Genomic DNA, 26,407 nt, shown 5'->3' with positions numbered 1-26,407 from the left:
TTCAGTTACTGCTTTTGTCCCTGGTTTCACTGTAACTTTTTTCAGTTACTGCTTTTGTCCCTGGTTTCACTGTAACTTTTTTCAGTTACTGCTTTTGTCCCTGGTTTCCCTGTAACTTTTTTCAGTTACTGCTTTTGTCCCTGGTTTCACTGTAAGTTTTTCCAGTTACTGCTTTTGTCCCTGGTTTCCCTGTAACTTTTTTCAGTTACTGCTTTTGTCCCTGGTTTCACTGTAACTTTTTTCAGTTACTGCTTTTGTCCCTGGTTTCACTGTAACGTTTTCCAGTTACTGCAAACATGAGCCCAATTTTCTCAACACAGAAGAGGCAGGATATTTGTCCACACGATAAGCATGTATTTAATGTATGAAAAATGTCAGTAACTCGTTTTTGACCAAATGTGCAGTTACTGCTCTTTTTCTTGGTATGGCAGAATAATCTTCCTATCAATTGGGCCAAACCTCTAACAGGAGACACAGATAGATAAAGGCCATGTTGTCCATACAGAGGCCTGTTATAAGACCAGGCTGGCTGCACCATTACATACTTTTAATGACCTGACATTTAAAGGGCAGCGGCGAGGAGACAGGATGTAGTGCACTATACCCTACAGTCAGCTGCACACCACCCTGCATCCCACTGCTGGTTTGCTTCTGAAGCTAAGCGGTGTTGGTCCTGGCCAGTCCCTGGATGGGAGACCACATGCTGCTGGAAGTGGTGTTGGAGGGCCAGTAAGAGGCACCCTTTCCTCTGGTCTAAAAACAAATATCCAAATGCCCCAGGGCAGTGATTGGGGACATTACCCTGTGTAGGGTGCTGTCTTTCAGCTGGGACGTTAAACGGGTGTCCTGACTCTCTGTGGTCACTAAAGATCCCGTGGCACTTATTGTAAGAGTAGGGGTGTTAACCCTGGTGTCCTGGCTAAATTCCCAATCTGGCCCTCATACCATCATGGCCACCTAATCATCCCCAGTTTACAAATGGCTTGTTCATCCCCTGTAACTATTACCCAGGTTGTTGCTGTAAATGAGAATGTGTTCTCAGTCAACTTACCTGGTAAAATATGGGTTAAATAAAAATAAACTCTGAGTGTCCAAAACATTTGGAAATCTTGCTAATATTGAGTTGCACCCCTTTTGCCCTCAGAACAGCCTCAATTCATTGGGGCATGGAATCTACAAGGTGTCGAAAGCGTTCCACAGGGATGCTGGCCCACGTTGACTCCAATTCTTCCCACACTTGTGTCAAGTTGGCTGGATGTCCTTTGGGTGGTGGACCATTCTTGATACACACAGGAAACTGTTGAGTGTGAAAAACCCAGTAGTGCTGCAGTTCTTAACACACTCAAACCGGTGCGCCTGCCACCTACTACCACACCCCTTTCAAAGGCACTTCAATATTTTGTCTTGCCCATTCACCCTCTGAAATGGCACGCATACACAAAATGCTTAAAAATCCTTCTTTAACCCGTCTCCTCCCTTTCATCTACACTGAATTAGAGAGGTGCACCAGGCTACCTGCCGGGATCATAGCTTTTACCTGGATTCACCTGGTCAGTCTATGTCATTGAAAGAGCAAGTTTTCCTAATGTTTTGTTCACTCAGTGTATAGGGAATAGGGTGCCATTTGGGATGCACCCAGGGTGGGAACATGATGGGCCAGGCTTGTCATGGTGTCAAACTTAGTTATCCTATATTCAACCAACTATGATGACAAGCACTGAAGAAGTAGTACATACAATATTTAGTCCTGAAATTCAACTGAAAAATCATGATGATGGTTAACTACCAGCCAACTGTACAATATGACAGTGATACAATGCTGAAGAGAAATGTCTGACTGGCTGTTGTTGCAGGAATGTGAGCTCGGCGGGGGAGGAGGCTCGCAGGAGGATGAGGGAGTGCGAGGGCCTTACCGACGCGCTGCTCTACGTGATCCAGACCGCCTTGGGCAGCAGCGAGATCGATAGCAAGGTTTGACTTTGTGTTCCTCTCATCTCCTTTCATAAAACAGACCCTTTAACATGACGCTGAGGGAATCACAGACAGGGGCTGCCCATCATTACAACACACACACACACCCATGTTGTGGATCTGGATCAGTGTGTTGTCAAGGTTGCCTCCCTGGCTCTCTCCACCTCATCATCCCCTGTAAATGGCCTTCTTTATTCATGATTTAGCTGCTTAACACCTCTCCTGTCCTTGCTGGTGCTCTGCATGGAGAGATAGGGGGCGCTGACTTCCTGGTATTGGTGATGAGGATCTACAGTACAGTGCAGTCAGGCTAGACGCTAGACGCTAGCACAGATCATCAACAGCTCTGATTACACTGGTCATTTCCCAAAAGCTCATACCAGATGTCCAATTTCCTGTGAATTAATGCCTCAGAGTCTATGGAGCTAGTGTTTTTATCCTGCTTTGAAATGCATTATTTAGTATAATTGAAACAAAGCCTAATTATATTATGTTAACATTTGATCCTCTGTAAGTACTAGCCAGTGTTCAACTATTAGAAGGATTTAATCACAGGTCACGCATGGAGAAATTGACACACTCAGTCAATGTCAGGCAATGTGGTTCAAGGTCACCTGTTTATGGCTTGTAGAAGACTTTGTGAATCTGAGAGAAAATGGACTAGGTACTAGGTACATATGTAACAGTATAGCTTCGGTCCCTCTACTCGCCCCGAACCAGGCACCCTCTGCACACATAGACAACAGCCACCCTCGAAGCATCGTTACCCGTCACTCCACAAAAGCCGTGGCCCTTGCAGAGCAAGGGAAACAACTACTTCGAGGTCTCAGAGCGAGTAACGTCACTGATTGAAACGCTATTAGCGCTCACCCCGCTAACTAGCTAGCCATTTCACACCGGTTACACATACAGTACATGATAACCTCGAGCGATGCACAGCCCAACTACATTTTTCTGATGTCAAGCAGTAACCATGACAAACTGTTCTTCCTTATTGAAATGCCTTCCATATCTGTCCTCTCTACCACACTCATAACTATGTACAGTAGGTTATGGTACCGTAAAGCTCCTCCGATTGTACCTCCACATTTGCGCTCTAAATGAGTGCCCTATTTCGTCTGATTTCCGAGGGCCTTTGTTATGTCTGGACTACTTTCTGCCAACCAGTTTGAAGGCGATCTGGCGGCCCTAATCCCACTGAAAATTCTTTACAAGATCAGAGTCCCCCACTACGGTGTTGAATGCCTCACTGCTTACTACAATGGGATTGTCACTACAGTACTGCTCTGGCCTGGATCCAGCACAGCAATCTAACGAGTACAAGGAGTTAGTCATACATCAGAAAGAGATGCACTTGACTCTACTGTACCAATTGCATTTAACAGACTGGTCAATTAATGTTCCAATTGAATTGCCTTTATAGACTGGTTAAAGAGCCATACTTTAATTCTCCCGCTGTTAAATGTTCCATTGAAGGGTTGGCATCTGCTCTGTTTCGCTGTGGAAGATGTCGTGAAGTAATAGACTGTCAACAGTGTAACACAGTAGGCAATGTTTAGTAACAAGGTCTGTGTGTGTTGTATCAAATGCAGAGTCATGGTCTATTGCGTTGCATGCTCTGTCTATTTGAAAGCAAACTCATCCATTTGCCCCAGTTTATAGCATCCCTAAAACATCCTGTCCGCTCACATTGGAGGAAATAAAGTCATAACTTTACTTTGTTCGCTACATGGCCGACAGGCAAAGCATCTCATGGTACTCCTCAAATTGAAATACTGCTCTCGAATCTCTATTTATCTTCCTCTCTCTCTTTCTGTCTCTCTCTCTCTCTCCGTTCGTCTCCCCCTCTCTCCTTTCACCCACTCCTTCCCTTCATCTCTCATCATCTCCCTCTTTTGTCCTTGCAGACCATTGAAAACTGTGTGTGCATTTTGAGGAACCTCTCGTATCGACTAGCAGCAGAGACATCTCAGGGACAGCAGATAGGCACGGATGAGCTTGATGGATTGCTTTGTGGCGATGCCAACGGCAAGGATGCCGAGAGCTCAGGTTGCTGGGGGAAGAAGAAGAAGAAAAAGAAGGCCCATGATCAGGTGGGCTCATCTCCTTTCTATCCTCTCCTCTCTACATCTCAACTGCAGCTGTTAGCAATTAGCCAGCGTGTTAGAGCAGTGGTGCTGGAAGCTGGCTAGGGAGGGGGGTCTATCTTATGGATAATTACTCATTTACTGGGTTTAGTTCTGAAAGAGGGGCTTGAAGAGAATGCCGCAGCCCGCCTGTTGTTCAACCTTCCTAAGATCATCCCGCTCCTCCGCACAGTCCACTGGCTTCCAGTCGAAGCTCGCATCCTCTTCAAGACCCTGGTGCTTGCCTACGGAGCAGCAAGGGAAACTGCCCCTCCTTACCTTCCGGCTATGTTCAAACCCTACGTCCCAACCCGAGCACTCTGTTCCGCCACCTCTGGTCTCTTGGCCCTTCTACCAGTACAGGAGGTCAGCTCCCACTCAGCCTAGTCAAAGCTCTTCTTTGTCCTGGCACGCCAATGGTGGAACAAGCTTCTCCCTAAAGTCAAAAGTCCCTGCCCATCTTCCCAAAACGTCTGAAACCTTTGAAGAGTATATATCTTCAGTATCTCTATCTCACGGCACCCCCGACACACCCTTCATAACAAAATGGCACTTACCTTTCCTTCTAGCACTGACTTTGCTGATTAATACTTTGAGGGAAATGTACTTGATACGTTTGTAGATATGTTGTCTCACCTAGCTATCTTAAGAAGAATGCACTAATTGTAAGTCACTCTGGATAAGAGTGTCTGCTAAATAACATAAATGTAATGTGAAGAGGAGAGATTTATCATGGTTTTCTCTGCCATGTCTGGGACAATAACCAGGCAAAAGCCAAGATTTGATTATCATCTGAGTTGGATTATGCTATTGGCTGTACAACTCATCTACACTGGCATACATTAGATGCTCATGTGGTTGGCTTGGTGGTGATGATTTTGTATGTGAGATATGCCTTCATTCTTAATTATGTTTATCCTATAAGTTCATAATTCAAAAAGCAATGTGTGACTCACTTGTCACTCAAGTCTCAACCATTCAATGTTTCCACCTTTTCACTGTTTTGTGATAACTAAGCAATTTTCAGCGGCACTAAGTAGTGTTGCCAAACAGTTTGATGTCCCGTATTATGCCTGTAGTATTGACCAGTAGTAACATTCCACCATCCTGTGTCACCCAGTGGGATGGTGTGGGGCCCTTCCCGGACTCTGCTGACCCTCCCAAAGGCATTCAGATGCTGTGGCACCCCACCATTGTCAAACCCTACCTCACTCTCCTGTCTGAGTGCTCCAACCCAGACACCCTGGAGGGGGCGGCTGGGGCCCTGCAGAACTTGGCTGCAGGCAGCTGGAAGGTACAGCACAGTACAGTAAGCTATGGTCTCCCTCCTTAGAGCTGCTCAACGGCAGCCATTTAACTGTTCACACTGTCATGTAAATGAACTTCCTGAACCAGAGAGCTAATTGGTGACTGTTAACCTACTGTATTAGTCAAGAAAGCTGGAACAGTACAGTAAGCTATGGCCTCCTCAGAGCTGTCCAACTGCCGTTGCCAAGATGCCATAACTCTTACGGATAGATATGGTCTAAGTCATTGGTCTGTTCCCTTATTGTAATGTTAGTTAAGAAAGAGATACCAGATCCTATAGATGGTCATCCTACTCTGATTGATAGCATAGAACATAAAGATGTGTGACTCAGTCCTCTCTGTCTCCTCTCCTCTCCAGTGGTCTGTGTATATCCGTGCGGCGGTGAGGAAAGAGAAGGGTCTGCCCATCCTGGTGGAGCTGCTGAGGATCGACAACGACAGGGTGGTGTGTGCCGTGGCCACAGCTTTAAGAAACATGGCCTTAGACGTCAGAAACAAAGACCTCATCGGTTAGTTTGGCTGTCAGTTATTCAGTATTCGACATTTACACATTCAAATGTTTTTTTCTCTGTGCGTGTTTGGTGCGCGCGCGCGCGCGTGTGTGTGTGCGTGTGTGTGTGTGTGTGTGTGTGTGTGTGTGTGTGTGTGCATATGCTAATATCCATGCACTTCTCTGCAGCCAGCTATACCAGCATCTTTCTCTGCTGAGATGGGTGTGCAGAGCTCTCTTTGTGGACTGTGTTCACATGGTTGAAATTCTGCTCATAACAGCACTAAAAGACTATTGATCTCTCTAATAAACTTGGTTTTCTGTTGGACCTTCCATCTCCATAGCAACTGCTCTTGCCGTCTCAGGCTGGTGCTCTGTGTTAAGTAGACGTGTGCATCATGTCATACAGCTGCAGGCCTTCAGACTTCCTACTCTGTTGATAGAATAGAGTAACCCACAAGTATCTGTGTACATGCTTAAGTCATGTTAAACCAATGTTATGTCTGGCTAAATATGACACATCTATTAACTTTGTAAAGCAATGATAGAGTATACTTAGTGGGATTTTTACTGTAGTTTTAATAGCTTTAGTTTAGAATTGTATTTTATTGAGGAATGCTTCTTAAAAATAATGATCATATTACATTTTTTATTGACATCATAGCTGCTAAAATGGGCATATTATATTTGAATATCATGGAATGTGCTCCAAAGGATTGTCTGTTTCTTTGTTTATCTACATTACAAACATCTGTTGTAGTTGCTAATGCTTTTACTATGAATCGCAGCATAGTGACTGTGCACTGGCAGGACTAGACCGTCCCTGTCGTTCCCATTCCCAGGCCTTTCTTTTAAACGTGAGGGGCTTGACATTTCCATCCCAGCTGCAAATGTAGTGTCCTCAGGCCTATAGTCGTGTATGAGTGCTGAGCGGGGTCTTAAAAAAGACCCATTGACCAGACAATGTATTAAAGCCTCATCATATAGCTGGGAATGTCAGGCAGGGAGTTTGAGGCCGTATTGTGAATTATTAAAAGCACCGTGCTCTGAATTTCTTCTCTCTCTCTCTCCTTCCTTTCGCATATGCTGATACCCATCCTTCCTTCCACTCTCTCTCTCTTACTCTATCCTTCTCTCTATTCCTATCTAGTCTTTTATGACCTAGATCTCTTGTCTGTGACTAAAACCCCATAGGTGTACTGTACTACTGTAAATGCTGAAACATCAGAGCACTGTCTTTTTAAAATGATTCAAGTGAAATGCCTCAGTGTCAAGTGCAGTATTTATTGTTCTCCTGTCAAGTCAAGAGAGCCACTTTAGCTCAGTCACTCAGTGCTCATTGGGGACGTAGCCTCTATTGGACAAGGGGCTTGTGCACATCTCTGATCTTGAAGGCTCTCCTGCTGAGTGTCCATAGGGTGGTGACAAGGTTAGACAAGGGGTCAAAGACCAGCCAGTAAGCCACTACTGTTTGATGACAGCAGTCATATCATGTGAACTTTAGTAAGTACTGCTTGTCTTTATCAGTTTCTGATATCTTGACCATTTGTTACCCTTTCCCCTATATTGCTGTTGTGACTTGCAAAGTATTTTGGTCACAAACAGAACATTGCTTTGTGGAGAGCATGTTTGCCATATTTTTTTCAAATCAAAGAATATTGTTTTTCTGCACCCATGGTTTTCATAATCTGTTTCCTAAATGGTAGCACATAGATTTAAATGTTAATGTACAGTAGAACTTCACCATGAGGTCTCCTTCTCTCCACAACAGGCAAGTACGCAATGAGAGACTTGGTCCACCGTTTGCCCGGGGGCAACAACAACAACAGCAGTGGTGGGACTGCTGCCGGTGCTATTGGGAAGACCATGTCAGACGACACCATCACGGCTATCTGCTGTGCCCTGCACGAGGTCATCACTAAGAATATGGAGAACACCAAGGCTCTGCGTGACGCTGGAGGCATCGAGAAACTCATCGGTATCGCCAGGAGCAAAGGAGAGAAGTAGGTTGTCCAGAAGTCATACTGTGTTCACTCTCATCTTCTAACCTGGAACTAAATGTTGCATGCGTGCTGGCCAGCTACTTTATATAACATGTTATCCCACTGTCAAGACAGACTCTGTTCACCCTAACCTTCAACCCTAATGTAAATGAATGTAACTGCTGATCGGGCATAAGCACTGTTCTGTTAGTTTCCCTCTGAATGTACTTCAGTTGATGTTTTTCTGATGTTTTCCCTATAACTCACCAGTGGAAAGAAATGCCTTTTACATGTAGCTAATTGTGGGTTTTCTGTTTTCTGTTTTGGGATTTTATGAAAACAGTTCTCCCTTAGGACCTTCTAGTTTGCAATTAGCAAGGTAATTGGCTATTGTAATTGGCTATCTCTCCTCATAGTCCTGTGATGCACTTACTCCACGTTGCCAAGGACCAGGGACTCTGGACAACTGTAAGAATGCATTGCCCCATTGAGATGAAATTACAAAACACTCTTTAAGAGTCTTGAGAGAAGAGAAGTGTTGCTATACAGTATCTGCAGTGCTATGATGTAATAACGTGATGATTATTCCATATCTCTGGTGTGAATTGAATCACCTCTAGCGCTGACATTTGTGGCTTGTGGAGTCGTTGTGCTGAGATAGAGGATGCTGTGTGAGAGAGAGGGGCCTCTGATGCTAAACTCATTGGATTTTTTCTCTGCTAATTGCGTTTATCCATTCCAATTTTTCTTGCAAGAATGACCTTGTTTCCATTTAATGTTCGCTTAGATTTTTTTGTTATTGAATGTTTTGTGCTAGTGACCTTTCATCCAGCAGTGAGCATTGACTACCTTTTGATTAGAACATTTTGTTCTATTCATCCAAGGAAATTAAAGTGTCGTTTTTCTCTTCCCAGACACACACCCAAAGTGGTGAAAGCAGCCTCGCAAGTCCTCAACAGTATGTGGCAGTACAGAGACCTTCGCAGTCTCTACAAAAAGGTGTGTAATACAAAGAACTTGCTGCCACCACAAGAACTCTGCCGAAGGCGCTGTTGGAAGTTTAACGCATTAGTCTCTGGAGTGTCCTCTTAGACATTTCTGAGCAGTTGGTTTTTAGTCTTTTATTAAAGGGAGAGAGCTGGAGAGAGAGAGGAGGTAAAGGGCAAAAATGTATGATGTACAGCACTTCATGCGTCATGTGTGACACAGTTCAGCAAGCTCGCTAAGTGTATGAATTGATAGTGAGAGTAAAGCTGGAATCCCTCTGGGCTGCAGTTTAATGAACTAAAGAATCTCTCAATGTTGACCTGAGGAGAGTAGATAAACATGCTTTAATAAAAGACAGATTAAGAATTGGAAGGTTTAAGGGCTTTGAGAGGGGGAGAAAAAAAAATCAACTGCAAGACTGGTGTTGCATGCTTTACTTTAATGGATAGCCAGTCATTATCGTAATGTTCTCCTGTTTGATTTTGCCTCATTTAAATGTGTGTATAGTTCCAACCCCATTTGCTATGTGACCAGGTTATCTTAGACCTTACGGTATGGTCATAGAGTATGATCCTACAGCATAGTAAGCAGTATAGATCAGTCCATTATTGTTAGTTCCCTTATGCATCTGCTTTTCCTCCAGGATGGCTATTCTCAGTATCATTTTGTTGGCTCATCCTCTACAATAGAAAGAGATAGACAAAGACCATACTCTTCCTCCCGCACCCCATCCATCTCGCCTGTACGGACATCTCCCAATAATCGCTCAGGTTAGTGTATTCTGTCTTTACCCCATAGTATTAAAATACTGGACATTTCTTGCAAACTCACAAGGCTTTAGAGCTTCAATTGCCAGACGTTGCCCAAAACAATGTCCATGCATTTCAGAAAAAAAAGAATTGGGAAGCTTAGTAATATTTTGAATAAAAGATAGGATGAATGAAGGATGAGGTGGTGTCTGCTTAGACACGGAGGTGAACAGACACTAATAAGCAACTGTCAGTTACTCACTTACCCTTTAAGATGAAAGAAGAGGAGAGGAAAGGAGGAGGATGGAGGGATGACTCGGATGACATACACCAGCAGATTTTCCACACGGCTGGTTTGAATGCCACAGCTGAGTCTCTGTTTGTCACCACAGCAGCCTCATGGAAGAGACCTTGGGAGGCACAGTTAGCTCTGGGGGCAGTTAGGGCCAATGCAGAATACGCCTACAAACCTGAATAGTCGTCAGAATGCACTTGACTGTAAGTCACTCTGGATAAGAGCATCTGCTTAATGACTAAAATGTAAATGTAAGAGGTATTGGTACTACTGTTATTAAAACCTAGAACCTGGTACTGTAGCCAGCCATTGGCTGTGTTTAATGGTGATTATAGGAGGATCTTCTTGGACGAGAGGGTGTTTGTCCATTCCGTTCGGGACATTAAGGTTACATGGTGCTCTAATTGGAGTTTAATGAAATTCAAAGTGGAAATGCTGAACTTAATGGATCCTATTAGAAAGCAATAAACTCTCTAAGTAAAGATTTCATAGAAGAGCTATTTCTGGATGTTAGATCCCTGCTTAGTTAGGCCTATGTATTTGTTTTCATTACATGCATGTTTTCTTCATGCCGTTTTATGGCACAGTAACGATATCTGATGATGTCATCAGCTGCTTTACTCTCAGCTTCCTTGCCTGGTATCAACAGAATGTGTCAATGTAGGAGAGTGGGAGGATTAATAATGACGAAGGGAGTCAAGTGGATGTCAAACGTCTTTTCCTGCTAATGGTGTACGTGATGTGTGACATCTGTGTGTTTGCAGCAAGTGCCCCTGCCTCTCCCCGAGAGATGATCAGCCTTAAGGAGAGGAAGACAGACTACGAGTCAACGGGCACCAATGCCAGTTACCATGGCAACAAGGGTGAGCACACTTCGAGGAAAGACACCATGGCAGGTAGGAAGGAATGTCAGGGCCTCCGTCAGTTTCCTCCTCGTTTCTGGAGTCTGTGTGTTTTCATCAGATGAGGTGTACTCTAAATCCTGTGTGAAGCCTTTTTGTCATTTTATAATAATCAACTTGGTAACAATGACCTCATACCTTCTCTCTGTTTCTCTCCCACCTATAGTTGAAATCTCAAGTGGAACCTCAACATTATTCCGAGGAGCCTACGTCTCTCCCAGTGATGACATCAAACACAACCAGGTAAGGAATGAAGAAATGACTTGATATCATTATAAGAGCAACACTCACTGTTAGGTAATCTCTCTCCAGTAGCAGAGTAGTGCTCTAACCTCTGTGTGTTCCATAGGTCTCTGCTCAGGGGCCCAACCCAGGCCAGGAGCCCTACCCTCCGTTCCAGAACCCTCCTGGCGTACAGTTTGAGGAGGCGTTCTACGAGGACCAGGTGCACCAGCGCCCTCCTCAGGCCACAGACCTAAACATGCACCTGGGCCTCAAGTCCACAGGCAACTACGTGGACTTCTACTCAGCATCCCGCCCCTACAGTGAACTCAACTATGAGACCAGTCACTACCCAGCCTCCCCGGACTCCTGGGTCTAGTGGACTATAGAGGAAGGACTGGTCGTCAGCAGTGTGCTGTGATGAGGGAGAGGAGCCGAGAGAGAGACTAAGACAGACAGGCCATGCATGTGCATGCATACTACAAGACATTTCTTCAGCGAGTTTAGTTTGTCCTAGAGAGAGAGGTCCCATGCCCATGTGTCTTTGAAGAAAGGGAGAGAGAGAGTCACAGAGCAGAAGGAATAGAATTAGAGTCAGAAAGAGAGAAGGAATGAGGGAAAGAGAGAAAGGAAGAAACAAAGAGCAGGATATTGTTAGGAAACAACTCACAAAAGGCAAAAGGAAGGTATTAAATGATGGGGTCACCACCAGAAGCTTGGAGCGTTGGAGTGTGAGGAGCAGAATATCTTGGAGATGATCAGCAGTATTCTAGAAGGAAGACAACTGTAAATATGTGGTATAGTAAAGAGATTAGTATGTGAAGCACAAGAAAATGAAGTGTCATTTACACAAGCTAGAGAATAGTTGTAAGTCACAAACTCTTATTAGGTTTTAACGTACGGCTTCAACCTGTGTTGTGTGTAAGGAGTATAATCTCTGGGCAAAATAATTGCTTCTAGACTTTGTATCTTTTGATTTGTTATAATTCTTTTTTTATTTGTACTTTTTTAATCCTTAATTCTGATGTAAAGTATTTGATGTACATTACGGAGATACATGTGCATTGTGTATATTACACAATTGCCTGGGTCCCTTTCCTTATTGTCTCAGCATAATGTTAGTCTGTCTGTTACATTCTGGGGGATAATAGAGAGTACAATGTCTGCACACAAACAAACCGCTACAAGCAATGAAACATGTTTTCGCAGCAAAATGAAGGACGGATTTCAAAGTTATTGCTAATCTGATTATGTGAATTGGTGGACCTAAATGAGTTAAGTGGCTCAACAGCATCATTCCACTCCCTTGGTGCTCTTCCACTGCCTAAAACAGTTTACGGATGGACGGTAGATATACTCAAAATACTTTTTATTTCCTAAAACGCTGTGCTACATGAAAACTCATTTGTTCCTCCACAAGCCTCCTAGTGAATTGTGCTCATTGTCCGTTTTTTAAAATGTGCCAAACATGGTTATATCCAAGCTGAGGGGTAACGCTGAACTTCTGTTGAAGTTTACATTCAACAGGAAGTTGTTGGTTCTAATGATGCCAGTTTGTAAATGCTTTTTTTTATGTGTTTCAATGGAATAAAGCTATATATACACTGTAACAAGACTGGAACATTACCAGGGGGTGAAAATAATATCTTTGAGAGCTTAATTCCCTCCAAATATGTACAAATTAGTTGAATCTGTGTTGTAAAATAATCAATGTTTATGAAAGTCCGGGTTTTTTTCTTCTTCAGAGATGGGTGGGAATTAAGTTCATGGTAGACTAAACTGTTAATAGAGTATGAATATATATTATATAAATATAAATATATACTTTTTATGTGGGGATGTGGATGTCACTTAAAGCAGTAACATTATGGAAAAGACTTGTAAAAAAAAATACATGTAGGATTTTGTTCACCTTCATTTTCTGGTCTGCACACTAAAATGTTGACTTTGTGTAGTCATGTTGTTGCTATGAGAAATAGGGGAGACCAGGGGCTGTATATCCACAATTTATGGAAGTTGTCACAGACCTCGTAACTACAAGGTGCTAAAAGTTATACCTACAGAACTTTGTATTTTGGTGTTTACAGAATGTATTTTGCCACTTCATGTCCCTAGCTTTGAATATTGAAATTGTCACAGGTGAATGTCTTTCATCACCGACTAAGAAAATGATCCCCTTTATCCTTGTTGGATTTCCTTAAACTTGTCAATGTGGTGAACAGTTATCAACAATGGAGCTGATGATCCAGTCTGTGTGTGTGTTTATCTGTCAAAGAAAAAAGTGGTCGTTTTCTACAAACCCTGTAACAACCTTTCCCCAGCATGACACATGGTTTCATGGTGAGTCCTCCTTTGATCAAATGTTACAATAACGTTATGTGGCAACATAGAGAAAAATATATGACATTGCCCACCAATGCATGAACAAATCTTATTTAAGTCGATGTGAAATAAAATAGTGGTAGACTACACACTAAAACTGAATGGAGGAGAGAAAAATATTTATGTTAAAAGTTGACAACGAGCTCTGGTCTCCCCTACATATCGTTTAGAAGTTTCTAGGTTATCTTCAGATGCTTGAACAATGAATAAATGATGCAAACACCCAAATTGTTCAACATATCCTAAAACAATCCCCTTTCTCATTAGTTAGCATCTGAAAACAGTCCTTGTGAAAAGTAGGCCTACCTGACAAACTGTACTGAACTATGTCAGTAACCTTTTTGTTGCTAGACAATGTGTTTTATAGAAGTGAAACTTTTTATTGCCTCAACAGATTGAAACTGCTACAAAAATATAAACTGACCATCTAAGAGTCACTGTTTTGGGGGTTGTTTGTTCGTTACCAAAAACGCTTTGTGTGGTCTGTCTGTGCTCACTGTGTTCGAAAACCTTTGGTTCAGCCAGAAGAATGATGTTCACTCCTCTACATCAATATGTGCATATAGTTAAGTAATAGAGAAAATATTTAGATTCTTTGAAGTAACCGAACTCAACTCAAATATAAAGTTTGATCTGCAATCACATTGTGGGAGAGACACGGTTGTGGATGAGACACGGTTGTGGATGAGACAATGCCCTGTGTGTCTGAATGGTGATTTGATGAGGTGACGTTCCAGATTCAGAACATAGTGTTTCCTAAACTTCCCCTGTAACCAAGGGAGACAGACCGGTGTAACACGCTGGAATAAAAAAAAAGTGTGAGATTTTAATTAACATTCCAATCAGACACTTCCCAAATTATTTCAATGCAGTGAACTCATTTTGCTAATGGAATGTGACTATTAAAAAGTCAAAACCACCGTACAAAGCTCCTAGCTTTGTTTTGTAGATTGCATTCCGCTAATTCAAAATTACAGCAATATTTATTAGACATGCCGACAGTTACAATAGCATGTTACAGTTACTTTGATGGTATTTATTTTTTGTATAAAGAATTTGTTTTCTTATTCCAATCCACATTTTCCTGTACCCAAGGCTTAGTGAAGAGTTTCAAGCCAATCAGAATCTGATAGAAATCCTCCACAGCCAGCTCAGCCAGGGGACTGAGGGCAGCAGACGGATTGAGGGGCGTCCTTACAGTTTCTCTCTAAATGTTTTCTCTGTGACACTGAGTGGAGGTAATGCTGACAGCTCTGTGTGAGCTGCAGCCTTGTGAAATTACCACTGTGATAGGTGTTAATTGCCATGCTGCTGGCCTAGTTGGGTAATGCTAAATCCGAGGTTACCATGCATCCATTGTCGTGCCACTGTGGCGCCCATCAGAAATGTGTGGCCTGGCCTCTCTCTGTCATCTGCCTTAGGATCATCACAGCTCCCAAAACTGCACTCTAAAAGCTAAGAACAGATTATGAATGGATGAATGAAGGCACAAGAAGGCCTATGCTGTTTCTGTGAAAATGCTAACATTTTTCACCAGCGTGCCAGATACAGCATTAGTGTATCTGAAAAGAAGGGATCTATACTTTAGAATGTAAGCGATGGAATATTCCATTGTATCCCTTTAATTTTTAATTGCTTCGCTAATCCTGGGAGAATAAATCATTCTGAGGCCTGTGTGCTGGGAAGGAGCATGCGGTGTGTAGCCTGACTGTATGTCAATGTCAACAGTTTGGACCAGTCTGCAGTGCCCTCTAGTGGGTATCTTGGGGACAACTCTCCTCATGCAAGTCAGGTCTGCCATTTTACTCGGCAAGGCCTAGTCACAGATAGAACAGATATTTCACCGGATGTATGAATGTGATGCATCCGCTTGGCTTTTCCACTCACTACCAAACATGGTAGTGAAAGGAAGCCCAGTGGCCGGCAGTGGGATAAGATTGAACGAGATGGATTTTGGCCGACATTCTGCTAATTTTCTCATCGATGAAACATTTGAATTCAATACAGTTTTCTGTTCCCAAAACTAGAACTCTTTCGAACAGAGTGGACTTAGTTTTGTAGACTTTACCCCTTGCCAAAGTGTTTTTTTTTGTCGTTGTTTAGAAGGAGCGCAAAGGCGATTTGAGTTATTGCACACAGATTTACACCCTAGGCGTTCCCTAACAGAAATATGCAAACGTACGCTAGAACGCGCCAATAGGATCTCGCTAGCTCGTGCTTGGCCTTGCTTGTTCAGCCCGCTATGACTCATTTGTTCTCATTTGAAACGTTGGGGTGTGGTCTATCTTGGTTTAGTTATACATGTCTTTGGTCTAGTATTGTTTTACACTATTTACCACAGCCACAAAGTCAGCATTGGCTTTATCTAAACGTTAATGAAAACTAAAATGACCTTTTTAGTCTTAATTTAAGGTGAGGGTTGGGCATAAAGTTAGCAGTGTGATTAGAGTTAGTTTTAAAATCACATTTAAAGAAGATACATTTTAGAAATAGGCGGGGTTTATGACTTTTTGGCTGTGGTAACTAGGGACGACCCTAGTACTACTGCGATGCACACAGCAAATACAAACACCGATGCAGCTAAGCAGAAATGTGCTCAAGATACTGACTGCATGGCCCATGAATTTGATATTAGTTTGGAACAGTAAACGAAATGTTTTATTTTCTCTCTTCTTCAATGTGAAAATGCTAACATTAGGTAATGTTGTGATTATGTAAATATATGGTGCTGCAGAGAATATAGAGCAGTTATATAATCACCTGGACCATTTTCAATATTCAATGATATTCGCGTGGAGGGGCAGCGAATCCTCTGGGGGATTGCCTTTGTGACATAGACAAGGAGCATTGTTTTACGTAATATATCCTTCTGACTGATAGGAAGCCAAATAGTTTTAGCCGACTGTTAGAGGCCTACATCAACTATTCATTGCATTGAGTTAATCTTGAGGCACCTTTTTAATTGTCCAGTCAAACGATCAATTTGCATTCTTCCAGCTGAATCTACCTGAATGAGTACCCACTGGGCAAACTGACAGACGCTCATTTGGCACCGGAACATCCCCCTCCACATCGCTCAGTGTTCTGTTGGCATAGCTTTAACAGCCCTTTCTGTGTTCTTTTAATGGATAATTCCCCACCTATCCTGCTATATCTGTATTGTGAAATCACATTACCCTGCAGGAGATGGTTTTGCTCCTTCAGTGTTACAGTAAAAATCGCCATATCCCCTCCTTATATCTATTCATGATCACATCACTATTTTGTAAAAATATTTATGACAGCTTCAAATTGGGGGGTGGGGACTAGATACATAAAGTGCAATCATTTCTAAATGGTAAAACAGATATGTATGAAAATACCCTAAAATAAAAGCTAACATTCTGTTCCAAAATGCTGGAGTATACATAGGGGAGTGTACGTACATGTATCCTTTATTAACAGTTGAGGAAACATCCAACTGATTACTGTACTGTCTGCTTTGAGAATATCCTTAACATTCAGACAAACCTAAATATGCAGTAGGTGTCAGTATTCTTGGGGGATGTCTGACTGAAACGTTGACACAATAAACAATGTGCAGAGGTAATATTGTGTGAGCGTGAGTTATCCTTTTACAATGGAAATAGCAAACATAGTCATAATCTGAAGAATGCATACAAAAAATAAATCTGGATCAAAGTTCAAGTATTAATTCCTCACAGTGAGTGCACAGTTCAAGCCAAGTGTTCCCATCCCAACACAGAGTACCCAAATGTAGGACAGGAAGACATGGTGCTCCATGGCTACAGTATAATCTAGTAGCAAAGTCCCTAAAATCTCGAATGCAGGTGATCACTTCAACTCTTCAGCTCAGAACCAATTGTTATAAAAGGTTGGCTCACATCCCAAAGCTCCTGACATTTATTTTGCCCTCTCCTCATAGCTCAATTCTTTCATCGCCTCCTCACTGTGGGAAAACGTCTCTGCTTCTCCTCCTCCTCTTGCCTCCTCCTCTCCTCCTTAGCCTGTTTGTACCTCCACTTGGGGAGCTGGAGGAGCGCAGGATCCTTGCTCTTCCTTCTCTTCTCGGAGGTGGGCCCCGAGGGGGCTTTGCACAGCCTCACCTTGGGGATCACAATGCCCGGCCTGACGCTGCTCCTCCTCATCATGTTCAGGGGCAGCAAACTGGCACGCCTCAGGACAGACGTACCGGCCACCGCAACCTCCTGCAACATTTGGGTCTGCAGGCTGGCCCTCCGGTCTGTCTTCTTAGGAACCAACTGCACCCGGGAGTTATTGAACAGCTTCTTGTAGTTGTTGATGCGGTCGGGGCCCAGGCGCTTCAGCTCGTCCACTCGCTGCTTCCTGAGGATCTCCGGTACAGCATAGCGCCGCTTCCCAATGCAGGGCGGGCTTTTCAGGGCCACAGTGTTGCAGGCGGTGGCGATCAATGGGCTGGACAGGGCGGTGGTGATGCGCACCATGTGGTCCATCACACCGTCGTCCACGGGGTCCGTCTTCATGCGGAGGGAGAACCTACAGCAGGCCTTGTCTGCCACCTTCTGCCAGCAGTTCTTGGGTTCCTGGCGTTGGGCCACCAGCTCCTGCAGCATGGGCCACTCCAGCTTGTAGGATTCACAGAACTGCTCGGCGCACGGCTGGGCCATCAGACGCATCATCAGGTAGGCCGTCTCGTAGCGGCATGTGAACAAAGCCCACTCCCTGGAGGTCATCTTGCGCCCGTAGTCCCTTGCCTCCACGTCCGCTCCTTTTAGAGGGAATACATAGATAGAGAAAGGCAGTCTAGCAACAAAATAAAGACATTGTAAAAAATGATGTAGAAATACTAAATATTTTATCTCTACCTGACAACATGAGCAAACGAACAACATCTGCCCTCCCTTGCATGGCTGCCTTCATCATAGCGGTGAATCCATGGCAGTTCCTACGCTCTAGGTCCAAGTTGGAGAAGTAGTTTATCAAGTAGCTGGATATCATAATGTGACCTGCCATTGAAAAATAAACCAAATGTGTTACTCACCTTATTCACAATGAATCATGTGGAATTATACTCATTGTTTCCAGATCAATACATCTGTTTGCTTAATCTGTCTGTTTTCATTGAGAATAATTATATTTGTGTTGACACATTCCCAAAATATACTGTACTAGGAACCAACAAACCTTCAACTTTAAAGCATCTGTGGATTCTTACCTGCTTGAGCAGCTGTCATGAGGGCTGTATTCCCCTCGTTGTCTTGCCAGTTGACATCGATGTGGGGACACTGAGAGAGCGCTATGACCACATCCACCCAGCCCATGTAACAGGCTACTATCAGCCCATTCTGAAAAACACAAACCACATGCAAAAGTCAATGACATATCTCTTTTTGGATGACAACAATGTATGTTTACTGCCCTTAAGGTAAATCTGTTGGCGCACAGTGCTGTACTGTTCAACTCTAACATTTGACCTTGCACATAAGGTATAGTACGTCACACAACTACCGGTACGTCACTTGTCTACATTAGATCTCAAAGTACAGGCGTGACTGCTGCTAGTGCTTACAAATGACGATGTAGCTAACTAAGGACACAAGGCAAGCTCACCAACCCAAGACTCTGCCACTGTTACACTCCCTGGAGCCTTATGGTCTTAAGGCCGTGGTCTCAGTGCTCATTATGCAGCCACGGTTGTTTCACAGGGTCAATTGGATCAATAGCTCTGATCTTTGAGGCACATCATCAGCTACTCTAGTTCTAGGTGTGTGGTGTTAGAATTGTGTTGACACGGTAGAATAGAAACTATCTATCAAAATAAACAAATGCTTGGAGCAACACTGATAAACGTATATGCTTGGAGGGTGACTTATAGCCAGAGACGCCAACCGACAGGCCTAATGATCCCCAACCGACAGGCCTAATGATCCTCAACCGACAGGCCTAATGATCCCCAACCGACAGGCCTAATGATCCCCAACCGACAAGCCTAATGATCCTCAACCGACAGGCCTAATGATCCCTAACCGACAGGCCTAATGATCCCCAACTGACAGGCCAAATGATCCCCAACTGACAGGCCTAATGATCCTCTACCGACAGGCCTAATGATCCCCAACTGACAGGCCTAATGATCCTCAACTGACAGGCCTAATGATCCTCAACTGACAGGCCTAATGATCCCCAACCGACAGGCCTAATGATCCCCAACCGACAGGCCTAATGATCCCCAACCGACAGGCCTAATGATCCCCAACCGACAGGCCTAATGATCCCCAACTGACAGGCCTAATGATCCTCAACTGACAGGCCTAATGATCCTCAACTGACAGGCCTAATGATCCCCAAACGACAGGCCTAATGATCCCCAACCGACAGGCCTAATGATCCCCAACCGACAGGCCTAATGATCCCCAACCGACAGGCCTAATGATCCCCAACCGACAGGCCTAATGATCCCCAACTGACAGGCCTAATGATCCCCAAGGGAATTCCAAGTTAAGTCTCAGCTAATAGTCTTTCTGGAGCTTTCTGAACCATCTGCCTGCTGCTGCCTACAGTACTAATCACAGTCCACCAGCCCTATGGTAAGATTGCATAATGACGTATAGGTAACAGTATACAAGGGTGGCTCAATGACCCAGTTTATGGATTTGGGGAAATGCCCAGTCACCAAGGCTACTGTCCCATGAATCACCATTAAGCCATCTGAAGAAAACTCCTTAGAAAATGTGTACCATAAACAAAGAACTTTGCCCACTAATCATGAAAACCTGAAGGATCAGCAGAGCTTCCAGTATTCTCACTGCTTATGGCTTCCATATTCAACTCTAAGGTAAAGGTCTGAGGTAGGCCTATACCAAAGCTTTGGGACCAAAGAGGAATTCAAACTGAAAGATTCCATATTCAACAACCCATCTATAAACAACCCATCATCTGTCTGAGCCAATTGGAAAAAAGACAAGTACAGTTTTAGATTTGCCAAAGTAAGGTCCTACTCTGGTCAAACAGTCCGCATTCAGAGTGTTTGATTTAAAAACACTGCTGTGTGTGTGTTTGTTAACATCTATCCAAACACACATTAGGGCTCATGTCATGCCAGTGTAGGATGTAACGTGAAACAACTGAGGACATTTGCATTTATCCATCCAGACACGTACCGTTACTGTAGGTGTAGCATGACAGCAGACTTCTCCACTTATTTATACTGCATTAGTCTGTCTCTTCACAATGCGTTGAAGGGATTTAAAAGGTCAGTGGGTAAGCCTTGTTTCTCAGCTTGATCAGATGCTGAGGAAAATCACCAAACTACTCTCTATGGAATCTACATATGCAACACCTTTTGAATATAATGCGCAATAATAGTCACTGAATGTGTAGGCTGCTATGTTATATCCGTAGTATTATTGCTTTACCACTGATGAGGATACAGCAGTGAGAAACACAACCAAAATGGCATTAGGCCTAACCCCAATGTCTACCTGTTGGGTACCCATGATGGTCATTAATGGTGTGGAGAATAAGGGATTTGAAGCACCAACCCCCTCTTAGTATTGTCCTGCTGCACCCTGATTTCTTGGGTGAACCTTTTAAAAGCTCAGTCATGATTACGAGCTGCTTCAACGCCATCTAAAACTGCAATCTCCCCCCCCCCATCTGTTCCAGGGCTTAACCAACTGCTCTGAGTATTCCTCTGATATTGTCACTGTCCACAGAAATGACACAGTTTGGGTGTCTAGTACAAATGCAGAAACGGGAGCAAAAAGCCTAAAATGTGTGCTGTCTTTCATATCAAATCAACATAAAGCTTATTCCTGATATTGTGGAAACCGGCTTTACAAAGATCTATATTCCAATGTCCATACTAGCATACCACGTAGAAAGCATTATACATTGCTTACTTCTAAGTAGGATGTTCGTGTGGACATTGAAACAGAGACCATGTTATAAGTTTGTACAGTTGGCCATTACTTGATAATATGGACATACTCTAAATCACAGAGAACATTGACTAGTTAATCTCTTTAATGACAATGCAAACATACTCTGTTGTTCTTATCTGTTTCTCTCACTTCCTCCTCTGTAACCCCTTGCCTTATCATAATCTTCACTATAATGGAATTATTATTGGAGCAGGCCATGAAGAAAGACAGAGGTTCAGGGGTGACTGGGCTGGGAGTCCTGTATTTGAGAGACTCATCAGGTGGATAGAAGGAGTCATCAGAGGCGATACTCCTGGTATCCTCTGGCCGATCTGGCAATGTGTTAAAGTCAAACTCTTCAAATTCCTGATAGACATCATCGTCGTCGTCATCGTAATAGTTGTTGTCCTCATTGTCTCCCACATTAGGATCCTCATTGTTGTCGCCTGCGACCGTCTCCAACTCCTCATTTATGGGACCCCTGACGGCCCCCGCCTGGCCTCCAGAGATCCCATTCTGCTGAACTTTTAACAACGTCCCTCCACCTCCACCTGAGTCCTCTATGATCAGCACCATTTAACTCCCGGGTTAGAATCCACCACTACAACAAGAACAAGGCACCAAAATCCCAATCTCATCTGACCAATTCTCCCTCATTCAAAGTGGAAATACTTAGCTAGGTCTTGTTGAAGAAGCAGAAGTCAGTATGAACCCTAACTGGAACATGATCTAACATTTGTTCTGGTTCAAAAGCCACTTGAGGAGGATGTCTCAGAATGTCCTTTTTAATCCATCAATAAAGCTTGTTCTCTGAAGTATTAGAAGTACATTAAAGACCTTGTCATCCTCAAAGGATCCTCTTGTTCTCATCAGCTCTTCATTTGCCTTCTGTATTTCTCACTTTCCAAATGGCAACAGCCAACAACGGTGTGACAGCTTGAGAATTCATCTCTTCAATGCATTTGTTGCCAAAGTTGTCCCACAAAATGCTGTTCAACAAAAGGCACTTTATTATTTTAGATAGTGTCTACGTCATGCTGTGCTGATACCCTAATCTTCTATTCCCTGCTGTAGATCATTTTGTTTCCTTATACCGATGTGGAAGAGAAGAATTGTCTAAACTGACGCTACTTAATCCCTTTAATCAGTCCTCACTCTCTCTCTCTCTCCCTATCCTCCTCTCTCTCTTTCTCTCTCTGCTCTCTCTCTCTTTCTCTCTCTCCCAAAATGCATAGTTGAACAAACACAGAAGTCTTGAATGATAAAAGTACAGATTTAGTAGGTTAGTATTGACTTTTCTTGGTCTGCATAGCTAAAGCTCAACTCACAGATCATTTAGAATTTGTACAACCACATATCTTTGATTTTGTGCAACCACATCAACTACATTTTCATTGCATTCCTGTCTGATGATATTCCGGGTTTGCATCATATCCAATACCCATACCCTAAATCTGGTTCCTACAGTAACGTGGGGATTCCCCATAAAAGTGACTTCTTACCTCCCACCCCCACTAGTTGTGCAACATTTGTCCATGACCCTAATCTATGGTTGGCTGTGGCTGCTGTTGGATCTGTTTTAACTGACTGGTAATTGGATTCAGCAAAAATAACATGGCCTCTTACATAGGTTTTTTCCCCCCCTCATTTTCCTTCACAGTGTATAGCTACACTTCTTGCCACTAATTCACATTATTTTGGTTGTTGATTGACATTATTTTAGAAGCAGCTAAAGGCTTGGGTGTAGCTTGGATGTGTCAGTTTTACGATGCACCTTTTGGCAGTGCGGTTCCCACGCTTGTCTGAGCTCCATAGTCTTAGTGATTTGTACTGTATGTGATCATGTGGGTGGCAAAAACAGCCCTCTTGAAAGTCTCTTCTGTTCATTGCTCCTCTCACATGCATATCCACTCTATTACACAGTGAGAATTCTAACAATCAAACTCAAGATCTCAGTATAATGAGAAAATGAGATGTAAAAAATAATGGCAAGTTCAAGTGCTGGATTTACAGATTGTTCTGGGGGGGGGGGGCTATTCAAATTCAGCTGCAATCTACAGATCTTGAAATTATTGATTGCTTACTCTGTATGGTAGACCCTGATCCTGATCTTAATTAAGCAATACATCATTTCCGTAGTTGATCCCTTAGTTAATGCAGTCAACTGAAGTAGGCCTCTGAAGTAGGCCCCTGAACTGGTAAGCCTTTCGCAATATGTTGTATGTCAGGTCAATGCTAAACTACTTTTGAGTATAACATTTAATTCCCAATATTAAATCAGTACACAATTAAAGCCAGGCAACTCTGATCTGCTATGTAGTAGATAGTGTAGTAGGGCCTTATGCAAAATAATGCAGTAAAGTTAATGTATTAACATTCAAATAAGTGGCTGTTAAAATAAGATTCAAAACACTTATAAAGCGTAAATCAATAACAACAAGATCAGATCCGCTTTGAGCCTGGTGAAGTTATTAATTACACTTTGCTGTGTATCAATATATCCAGTCACAACAAAGATACAGGCGTCCTTCCTAACTCAGTTGCTAGAGAGGAGTTTGTTATCAGCAAGGACAAGGGAGTTTTTTAGGATAAAAAGGAACTGAATAAAGCTAAACAAAGGCAAAATCCTAGAGGAAAACCTGGTTCAGTCTGCTTTACAACAGACACTGGGAGACAAATTCACCTTTCAGCAGGACAATAACCTAAAACACAAGGCCTACTATAGACAGGAGTTGCTTACCAAGACGACGGCCTAGTTACAGTTGTGACTTAAATCGGCTTGAAGATAACGTCCTAGTCTTTATGTTATCTTGGAGTTGAGCAGATTAGCTGTTCTGCCAACAACGAAATAGTACAGTAGGCTCTGGTCAGTCCAGGTTGAAACACTGACCTAGGTCAGTTGCTGTTTAAAAGTGGACAGCCCTTCTTCATGTATGGACCAGCATTTAAGGTCTACACCACAGGCTATATTTACCTTAACAGGATCACTTTATAACAGAATTCCCTACAGATTACTGTCTGGATTGGCAGCCTGGCACACAGTTAGAAATCTCACAAGCGTTATCTGAAAAAGGTTAGTCCTGTGTTGAAGATGTGTATCCTTTTCACTGTCACAACCCAAACTGCGCTCTTTTAGCTCACTTTCCAGTGAGTTTGGTTCAGCATTTATTTAATTATTATTCAGACTTTTTCTTTTATAGCAGATGATCTTATCCAGAGTGATTTAGGGCTCTATTCATCAGATCCACTTTTAGCATGGTGAAGTTATTAATTACACATTGGCTGGTGTATCAAAGCACCCAGTCACTACAAAGATACAGGCGTCCTTCCTAACTCAGTTGCCGGAGACGAAGGAAACCGCTCAGGAATTTCACAATGAGGCCAGTGGTAACTTAAAAACAGTTACAGAGTTTAAGGGCTGTGATAGGATAAAACTAATGAATTGATCAACAACATTGTAGTTACTCAGCAATACTAATCTAAATGACAGAGTGAAAAGAAGGAAGCCTGTACAGAATAAAAAATGTTCCAAAACATGCATCCTGTTTGTAATTAGCCACTAAAGTAAAACTGCCAAAAATGTGACAAAGAAATGAATTTTAAGTCCTGAATACAAAGCGGTATGTTTGGGGCAAATACAACACAACACATCACTGAGTACCATTCTTCATATTTTCAAACATGGTGGTGGCAGCATCATGTTATGGGTATGCTTGTTATCAGCAAGGACAATGGGGTTTTTTAGGATAAAAAGGAACTGAATAAAGCTAAGCACAGGCAAAATCCTAGAGGAAAACCTGGTTCAGTCTGCTTTCCAACAGACACTGGGAGATAAATTAACCTTTCAGCAGGACAATAACCTAAAACACTAGGCCAAATATACACTGGAGTTGCTTACCAAGACGACGACCTAGTTGCAGTTGTGACTTAAATCGTCTTGAAGATAACGTCCTAGTCTTTATGTTATCTGGGAGGTGAGCAGATTAGCTGTTCTGCCAACAACCAAATAGTACAGTAGGCTCTGGTCAGTCCTGGTTGTAGAACTGAACTAGGTCAGTTGCTGTTTAAAAGTGGACAGCCCTTCTTCATGTATGGACCAGTATTTAGGGTCTACGCCACAGGCATTTTTTTTTAACCTTTAACAGGATCACTTTATAACAGAATTCCCACTAGATTACTGTCTGGATTGGCAGCCTGTCACACAGTTAGAAATCTCACAAGCGTTATCTGAAAAAGGTTAATCCTGTGTAGAAGCTGTGTAGCCCTTTCACCGTTACTGTCTCAACCCAAACTGCGCTCTTTTAGCTCACTTTCCAGTGAGATTGGTTCAGTACTTATTTAATAATAATCATTATTTATTTTTTATAGCAGACACTCTTATCCAGAGCGATTTTGGGCTCTATTCATCGGATCCACTTTAGCTGACAGCTGCATAGCGGTTGTGATGGCGGTGTAGAAGAAACTGCAGTCAAGTTTTTAAGATAAAAATAAACTGAATAAAGCTAAACACAGGCAAAAACGAAGAGGAAAATCTGGTTCAGTCTGCTTTCCAACAGACTCTGGGAGACAAATTCACCTTTCAGCAGGACAATAACCTAAAACACAAGGCCAAATATACACTGGAATTGCTTACCAAGATGACGTTAATTGTTCCTGAGAAGTCTAGTTACAGTTTTGACTTGAAAATCTATGGCAAGACTTGAAAATGGCTGTCTAGCAATGATCAACAACCAACTTGAGAGAGCTCTTAAAGACTTACCCAGAAAGACTGACAGCTGTAATCGCTGCCAAATGTGATTCTGACATGTATTGACTCAGGGTGTGAATATTTATGTAAATAAGATATTTCTCTATTTAATTTTCAGTACATTTGCTAAGATTTCAAAAACATGTTTTCACTTTGTCATTACGGGGTATTGTGTGTAGACGAGAGAGAAACAAATATTTAATCCATTTAGAATACAGGCTGTAACACAACAAAATGTAGAATACAGTGCATTCGGAAAGTATTCTCCCATGTACTGTAGGGATGTTATATAACCAGTCTCCCCAACAACCACACATGCTATAGGGAGAGGTGATTGAGCAA

At 42.8% G+C, this 26,407-nt stretch overlaps 2 protein-coding genes across 6 annotated transcripts in view; one reads left to right on the top strand and one right to left on the bottom strand.

The window, feature by feature from the left end:
• Positions 1-13,642, top strand: part of LOC115157060 (catenin delta-2) — a 160,159-nt gene extending 146,517 nt beyond the window's left edge. For 3 of the 4 annotated variants that reach the window (XM_029704953.1, XM_029704955.1, XM_029704956.1), the window contains 10 exons: positions 1,854-1,971; positions 3,879-4,064; positions 5,218-5,406; positions 5,764-5,914; positions 7,667-7,898; positions 8,792-8,876; positions 9,508-9,634; positions 10,673-10,804; positions 10,977-11,053; positions 11,160-13,642. In XM_029704953.1, coding sequence (XP_029560813.1) covers positions 1,854-1,971; positions 3,879-4,064; positions 5,218-5,406; positions 5,764-5,914; positions 7,667-7,898; positions 8,792-8,876; positions 9,508-9,634; positions 10,673-10,804; positions 10,977-11,053; positions 11,160-11,411 — 1,549 coding nt within the window. In that variant the 3' untranslated portion in view covers positions 11,412-13,642. The remainder of the gene's footprint in view (positions 1-1,853; positions 1,972-3,878; positions 4,065-5,217; positions 5,407-5,763; positions 5,915-7,666; positions 7,899-8,791; positions 8,877-9,507; positions 9,635-10,672; positions 10,805-10,976; positions 11,054-11,159) is intronic. The other variant, XM_029704954.1, reaches the window with a different exon arrangement.
• A 3,188-nt stretch (positions 13,643-16,830) lies between these two features.
• On the bottom strand, positions 16,831-22,319 carry LOC115157059 (ankyrin repeat domain-containing protein 33B-like). 2 transcript variants are annotated; one of them, XM_029704951.1, is made up of 4 exons: positions 21,442-22,319; positions 18,612-18,741; positions 18,262-18,402; positions 16,831-18,164 (listed from the first exon to the last, which is right to left on the bottom strand). In XM_029704951.1, the coding sequence occupies exons 1-4, from the start codon at positions 21,892-21,894 to the stop codon at positions 17,350-17,352; spliced, it is 1,539 nt and encodes a 512-aa protein (XP_029560811.1). In that variant the 5' UTR covers positions 21,895-22,319; the 3' UTR covers positions 16,831-17,349. The 2 variants fall into 2 exon arrangements, with proteins under 2 accessions (XP_029560811.1, XP_029560812.1); XM_029704952.1 differs by having other exon boundaries at positions 18,262-18,348.
• Between the last annotated feature and the right edge of the window lie 4,088 nt (positions 22,320-26,407).

The sequence above is a fragment of the Salmo trutta genome, chromosome 21 (genome assembly GCF_901001165.1).
Source record: "Salmo trutta chromosome 21, fSalTru1.1, whole genome shotgun sequence".
Taxonomy (NCBI): Eukaryota; Metazoa; Chordata; class Actinopteri; order Salmoniformes; family Salmonidae; genus Salmo; species Salmo trutta.
Note: the sequence above shows the minus strand (reverse complement) of the source record. Positions and strands in the feature narration are given on the sequence as shown.